Raw genomic sequence first — 7,590 nt, 5'->3', positions numbered from 1 at the left:
GAGATATTCAGTAGGATTTAAGGTCCAAGCTTACATCACACTCAAATTTTTAAGCGAAAGTGAGAAGAGGTTTTAAATGAATTAGCGCCCTGGCGGCAATTCAAGCAAATACGGTATGAGCAAAATTAACTAAAAAAGCTAACATGCCAACGGTATTATGTTAACAATAGCATGTTTACAGTTAGCATGAGTTAAATACAAAAATATATGACACTTAAGTGTATACATCCTAAATATGCTTAAAAAGCTGTCATACTATTGTTAGCATGGTAAAATGTTAACTGTAACATGTGTCAAGTATCAAAATATATTATTCTGAGGCTAGCATGCTTACGTTAGCTTGCATCAAGTACCAAAAGATAACTGAGGTGTATACCTACAACATAGGCATGCTAACAGGTATCGTTCCTTAAGTAACAAAATATTTGAGGCTGCGGTGTATCCCTGCAAAATGAGCAAAAAAGTAGCATGCTAATATTATGAATGCTAACTATTGCGCCGCAGGCTGTTAAAACAATTAGCTGCGGACCTCACTTTGGACACCCCTGATTTAGAACAAGTGTCACATTGCAAAACACACACCCAAATAAACAACCAGACACAAATATACAAAGTCTATGTATAGTTTAATTTCTATACTTTAACAGAGACAAATTGCAATAGATTGAGAACTAAAGAAATACAAAGATTTTTGTTAGTCTCGCATGTTTTTCTTTTTAAATATCGGAATCATCTGATGGTGTTGTGACATATCCAGTGGCAGGACATGGTGGAAAACATCCCTGATCCATTAAATAAGAAAAAAAAACACAAATAATAAAATCTACTATATAAAGATTAATTTGTCAGTAAAAACAATATGAACGAGCTCTTAGCAATGGTCAACGTGAAGTAAAAAACAAAAGAAGCAGATGTTTGTACAGCAATGGGGATGGAAGTGGACCGTTTTTCATGATGTTTTTAAGCACTAAAATAAGTCATTAATGTTTTTTTTATTATTCCAACTCCAACTTAGTGAGTCATTTGTCTCGCTGCATCTTTGGAAGCATTCTCCATCAGCACTTTTTAGCATTTATTTCAAAGTCACATGACTTGCAGGGATCTGTACACAGTCTTGATTTCATTTAGTTTAGTTTTTTTTCCCTGATAAACGTTTCGCTTCCTGAGTGGATCTCAGTGAATGGAACACGTATGCAGTGTCTGGTTACTGATGCGAGTTCAAACTTTCGTTAGCGAACGCGGGAAGTTGTACTGTGCAGAAGACAAGGACAGACGGCGGTGAGAAATGAGCATTGAGGAAACCCTGAAATACTGCGGAGAGATATGTTTCCGCCAGGAGCGACAACACCCTGTTTTGCCTTATTGACTCCGTGCATGGCAGGGGAGGGGCATAGGAAAGGGGGCGGGGCAAGCATGGATGAGAATTCAGCCACATGATTTGAGTTTTGCACTTTAGTTACAAGATGAATGTTTCGAAGTTACAATGTTGCTATTCTGTCTATGGCTCTTGTTTCCCACCCCCTCAAAAAAACAAACAAAAAAAACAGGTCAATCGTGCATAGAGCACTTGATCAAGTTGTCATGGCAACCTCCACTAAGCATCCGCTGCCTTGTATAATTGTTGCATCTTTTACAGGCTGCAGTGAAGTGGTCTTGACATCAAAGGGTAGGTGCCCTGATTCACCAACTTCCTGTTAGAACTCCTCACGTCAAGACCCTTGAGGCTGCCCTCGCCCAACACCTCTTTTACAATAATGTCACTGATCAGGACATATTTGGGATCGGCTACATGGCAAGCATCGCCTTGTGGCCCCCTGAAAACAAAGTGGTCTGCGGGGCGGCATCGTTCAAACAAAAGCTTGTTTTTATTTTCTAACTTCAGTGAACTAAAAGAAGGGGGGCGGGGGACATGTGGATTTCACATATGTACAAAATAGCATGAATGGGCTCGTAACTGTTTAAAGAGGAAGTTTTGAGTGAATCAACTGATCCACCCAGCGTGTGCTATGTGCCCTTATAGCATGTTAGCATGCCACACCCCCTTCATCCCGTCACCAAAACAGCATAAAAAATGTAGCGAGTCTAAAAGATGAACAGCTCGGTTACCTCGAAAGTGACAGGAAAAAAACCGAGGACGAGGCGGAAGAAGATGAAATGAAAGTCGTCTGTGTGACGCAGACAAAATAAACAAGACTGGACATGATGAGGAGGACGTCAAAATTAAAATCCAAATAAAAGAGCAGTGGGTTGACTGGGAAGGGGCGAGGCTTTGCAGGGAAGGGGGACGGGGAGGAGCTAGTGGGTGTTATTTCTTAGCCTTAGCGGCCTTGGCGGAATTTCTTGGCGGGGTGACTGGTCTTCCAGAGCCCATTCCTGCACCTCCTCCATAAGGATACAACTTCTTATCTGCTGGCTTCAGAATCTGCACCAGACAAAAAAAGTTTAGCTTTACACACAAAAAGGAAGTTGAAACTCAAAAGTTGTCAACATCAGGGTTATCTTGAGGTACACCTTTAACATCTAATACGCGTTTGCAGAGTGAAACATGACAGGACAAGCAAACCGCTAAACCTCAGTTTATGCTGCTTCTTTGACGCTACTTTAGAGCTTCTGCGTCCGGGGTTAAAGGGAAACTGCACTTTTTTGGAGTTTTGCCAGTCGTTCACAATCCTAAAGAGACGGGAAGACAAAGGGGTTTTTTTGCATTGTAATTTGTAAAACTTGGCTTGTTTTTGGTGGCTAGCAATACAGCTAATGGAAGAAAGCCATTCTGCTGCTAAATCACTTCAAATACGCATTCAAAAACCACCAACAATATTTCAGTTACGTTCGGTAACCTGTATAATAACCAAGCTGTAGCGACATATTTATAGTAAGAGCGAACACTGAGGAACTCTTTTTTCCAGCATAGTAACACATCGTCTTCGGACGGCATGCCTAAAGTATTACTCGTAAGCTAACATGGGTAAGAGACAAGCTCACTTTTGCGTAAGCAGCTGAATCACTTGAGTTTGTAATACACAAACCAATGCGATAGGACACCAATATGTACTGACTGACAAACATGAACAATCATATTACAGTATGTGTAAAGTAGTTAATCTTGTTTGTACACAGTCAGCTTGACAGTGTATGTACTGTAGCTGTAATAACGCGCATGACGTGCTGTGTGTATCATGATCAGTATCATCACTTGATGGACAGTTGCCTGTTTGGTCCAACTGGCCAGGGAAGTTTTTTCAAGTTGACTTTGGGTAAGCACGCCATATTTGTCCGCAGGGCACATTTATACCCGCAAGTCATGCAGACCTCACTCTCTCTGGTTCAGTCTGCTCCAATTTGTCATCACCCTTCTTTCATGCTTGTTTCTCGAAGCATGGCTTTATCCTCCGTATATTCAGTTTCAAAAAGATAAAGTTGTGAATCCTTAATTGTCCAAAAATAGTCTATGGTCTGTTACCAAGTCCGCCATGATTAAAAAACATTTGTGTTTGTTTACAGAAGTAGGACACACATTAGTTGCCGGAAGTCGGAAGTGTGCTGCAATGTCGAAGCAGGAGTTCATCCTCCATGTATTCAGCTTCAAAAAGATTAAGTTGTGAATGCTTAATTGTCTAAAAATAGTCTTTGTTGTCTGATACCAAGTCTGCTATGATTAAAAAACATTTGCGTTTTTTCACAGAAGTAGGACACACATTTGTTGCCGGAAGTCGTAAGTGTGCTGCTACGTTAACGGAAATAAATGCGCCTAGTATAGAACTTCCAGTAATGACTAAAATACTGTAAATGTTGAACACATCACATATTTTTATGAATGTGTCCGTTACTACATTTTATATACACTTGCAGTGTGTATATAATATAACACGTTAATGGAGGGTTTTGACTTTGCTTTAAAGGGCTTTGAAGGCTAAAGGTGACTCCCATTAGCCGCATCTAGCAAACATTTCTTATCTTCAGGACCTAAAAAAATATATGTGTGTTCTTGTCTCTCATAACGATTGTGAACCATAGGCAAATTCCCCAAAAAGATGTGGTTCTCCGTTAAGTGTGTGCACTCAGTGAGCAACCATGACAAAAATTAAGAAATTGTGGATAAAACAGGAAGTCACGTCGACAGTGCAATAGTTTTTTTGATTTAAAAAAAAAATAAAAATTTTAAAAAGGGTTGGTGGTCAAACGAAAGTGGTCTGTAAATGATGCGGGACGCTCGTCTCCACCAAGACCTGTAATACCGCACCACCTTAGCCACACTCACCCTTGAGAGCACAGCTTCAACTAAACACGCATAAAATTGTTCTTCTAAGGTTTCTTTATTTACATGATCACACTTTGCATTATTTTGAACACAAGGTTTAGCATTTCTTATCCATCCATCCATTTTCTACCGCTTATTCCCTTTGCGGTCGCGGGGGGCGCTGGTGCCTATCTCAGCTACAATCGAGTGGAAGGCGGGGTACACACCCTGGACAAGTCGCCACCTTATCGCAGAGCATTTCTTGTATATTCCTTATTTTTTAACCTTAATTTTTAAGAGATTATTGTAAGTGTTCAATGTGATTTTACACATTTGTTTACATTGATGGTTTTCCATGACTGTGTTGACATTTCCTTTCCTTTCTACCTGACCTGCATAGCTGAGGGGATTATAATAAGAGGAAGGTTACATTTGAAATAAAAACGTTTTCCTTTAAAACATTTTTCCACTGGTCCTTACTTTCGATAAGTTCTAAAAATGATCAAAACTAACAATATTGACCACTAAAAACACTTGTATTGTCATTAGTTTACAGCCATGTTGCCCAGCCCTAGTTGTACACCCTGTGAACGACACGTGCTGATTATTCACAATAGGCAAAGTTTGTGTTTTTGGAAGGTGCACATCAAGTTAAGCAAGAGTTTTGGAGGGGTAGAAGCAGACTGGTTCCTCAACACCGAAGCATAAACCAGACCTACTCGACGCAAACGCACACAAACACACACCTGGAAGGAGCACATGAGCGTTTCGTCCACGCTCATCATGGCGCCGGCATTGTCAAACTCGCCACAGTAGTTGGGAGCAGAGAAGAGAGTCACCAGTTGCCTTTTGGCAAAGAACTCGTAGCCGTCTTCCACCACCTTCACAAAGAACAGAACAGTCAGCGTTATCACTATAGCAAGGCATTTAGATCCACACTAGCGGGCAGGATGATACCTGATGTGCCCTGCATATTAGGTCCATGTCATGTTTGTGTAGAAATTTGGCCACCACGTCGGCGCCGAACGTGAAGGAGACGCCGCGGTCATTTTCGCCCCAGCCTAGCACGTCTTTGTCCGGGTCGGCCCACAGCAGGTCGCACAGCAGGCCCTGGTCGGGCACATCTGTCGGCCGCATGACCCGGCGGATCTGCTCCATGGACTGGAGGTCAGGCGACAGACCTGACGAGGGAGATATGGTCATGGGAAGGGACAGGTAGGTTAACATTTGAAGCGATACGGTAGAAATTCTCAGTATGTGGGAATCGATACCGCCACCAACGGTACCAAATTGCAGTACTTTAGTGTGTGTTAGTAAATGTTAATTGTTAAAAAAATCTAATGTAATTTTTAATGTGACATTTAAAGATGTAGGGCTGGGTGATATGGCAAAAAAATGCTCACAATTAATTGTTTCATATCATCCGATCTCGATTATTTTTCACAATTTTTTTTGTTTTATTAGAGTTGGACTGTCGCGTCCAGTCCAACTCTGCACGGGACATGTTACAGTATCTTGTAAATGTACATTTCCACTATGTCTGCGAGAGGTCATACAGTATATGCTAACAGCTGACAACTGTCATTTTGTTCATATCTGTATTTGTGTTTACTAGAGGAGCAACAGTACAGGTAACCCACCCTCCGGTCCATACTTCGGTCTTAGGGCCACAGTTTTGCTTCTTTTTCAGTACATTTTGTGAGTAAAGACAACTTTTCTTTCCTCTCAAAGTTATTTTGTTATTTTGCTTGTCATCACAAACTTAATATGCGGTAAACAATGTATACCGGTAATTGGTGTAGTAAATACTACAATACTTTTAGTTCAAGTTAGCATTCACTAAACAACACTTTCAAATGGTACATTATATTTTGTGTTCTTTAACTACTTGTATACATCTGTGCTTCTCACCAGTGACACACATTGTAGAGTTTTTAAAACTCAAATACTGTAGCATGTATTGAATAAAAGTACATTACAGTGCAGTTGAATTTGAGGTACTGTAGAATAATTTATATAAACAAGTTTAATAATTATTTCAGGAACAAAATGTTTTTCACCCACAAACTCAAAAATGACTTGAACACAAAGTACATGTTATTACCAAGGAGTTGAATTTTCGCAGACACAAAAAAGAGTGATTAAAAAATATTAAAATTTAACAAATGTCTTTTTCTGATTGAATGAGTTGATTCTCACTCACAGGACTAATAAAGACTACTGTGAGTGCCTGCAAGTCCCCATTCAGGTGTAGATTACTGGTAAACTTCAGCAGTTCGTGAAAGTAAAGTGACTGCTCCTTCTAAATGTTGTTTCACCTTCTATGCTAGTGTAGTCCATATTTTATTCTTCTGGGCTGCACTTCCAGCTGTGTAAGAAGGGGAAGAGGCTAATTGAACATTAAATGTGAAGAGCCTGACTTTCACGCCGTGGAGTGGTGTTTCGCGCACACACACAGACGCAAACACTTTCACAAAAACATACGGACTGTTCCGTTCGGGATGATACGAGTATCGTTGCTTCCCTACCGTTTTCTACTGCGGTAACATCCAACAAACCGTTCCGCCATGTTTGATCTAGGAAATATGCGAACAGCTGATCACTGTGATCTAAGTCAAATTAATCACGATCACGATCATATAATCGCCCAGCCCTAACTGGGAGTACTGACAAAATTTAGTCGGTGCCTATAATGATACCTAGTTTGGTACCCATTCCTAGTCATAGGTCAGTCAACATCATGTAACTATAGAAACATCTTTCCAGTCAATGTATTACAACAATCAAGGTGGCTCCAACATGGGTTGTGTGCACCCCTCACTGAAAAAGTTTGGACATTTTTTATATTTTTATCTTGAATTCTTCATAATAGCAATGAATAAAATCCCGTTGCCAGGACAAGGCCTTACCTCCGTGGCAGCAGAAGATCTTCTCATCAACAATAGCAGCCACTGGTAAACAGTTGAAACAGTCTGTGAAGGTTTTCCACAGTTTAATGTTATACCTTCGCTTGCCTGCAACAAGAACAACAAAATTCAGTGACGGCCAACACAGCAAATATTTCATAATATCTGCTGCGCACGCACACTCGTCATAAAAGCCGTAGATTCGATTGATGGACGCGCACTCGTGGTTGCCACGCAGCAGGAAGAAGTTCTCTGGGTACTTGATCTTGTAGGCCAGAAGCAGACAGATGGTCTCTAGCGACTGCTTCCCTCGGTCCACGTAGTCTCCCAAAAACAGATAGTTGCTCTCAGGTGGGAAGCCTCCGTACTCAAAGAGCCGCAGCAGGTCGTAGTACTGGCCATGGACGTCGCCTGCAGGGGGCAGCAGAGGGCAGTGAAAGTGCACTT

General features: G+C 41.0%; 1 protein-coding gene across 1 annotated transcript in view; it reads right to left on the bottom strand.

Annotated features, from left to right (window-relative positions):
* Positions 1–609: 609 nt before the first annotated feature.
* ppp1caa (protein phosphatase 1, catalytic subunit, alpha isozyme a) overlaps positions 610–7,590 on the bottom strand; it is a 33,270-nt gene continuing 26,289 nt past the window's right edge. The window contains exons 4-8 of the mRNA XM_061905600.1: positions 7,324–7,554; positions 7,147–7,251; positions 5,195–5,418; positions 4,984–5,118; positions 610–2,422 (exon numbers count right to left, since the gene is read on the bottom strand). Coding sequence (XP_061761584.1) covers positions 2,306–2,422; positions 4,984–5,118; positions 5,195–5,418; positions 7,147–7,251; positions 7,324–7,554 — 812 coding nt within the window. The 3' untranslated portion in view covers positions 610–2,305. The remainder of the gene's footprint in view (positions 2,423–4,983; positions 5,119–5,194; positions 5,419–7,146; positions 7,252–7,323; positions 7,555–7,590) is intronic.

Source organism: Nerophis ophidion, linkage group LG07 (assembly GCF_033978795.1).
Source record: "Nerophis ophidion isolate RoL-2023_Sa linkage group LG07, RoL_Noph_v1.0, whole genome shotgun sequence".
Taxonomy (NCBI): Eukaryota; Metazoa; Chordata; class Actinopteri; order Syngnathiformes; family Syngnathidae; genus Nerophis; species Nerophis ophidion.
This window is presented reverse-complemented; position numbering and strand designations above follow the sequence as displayed.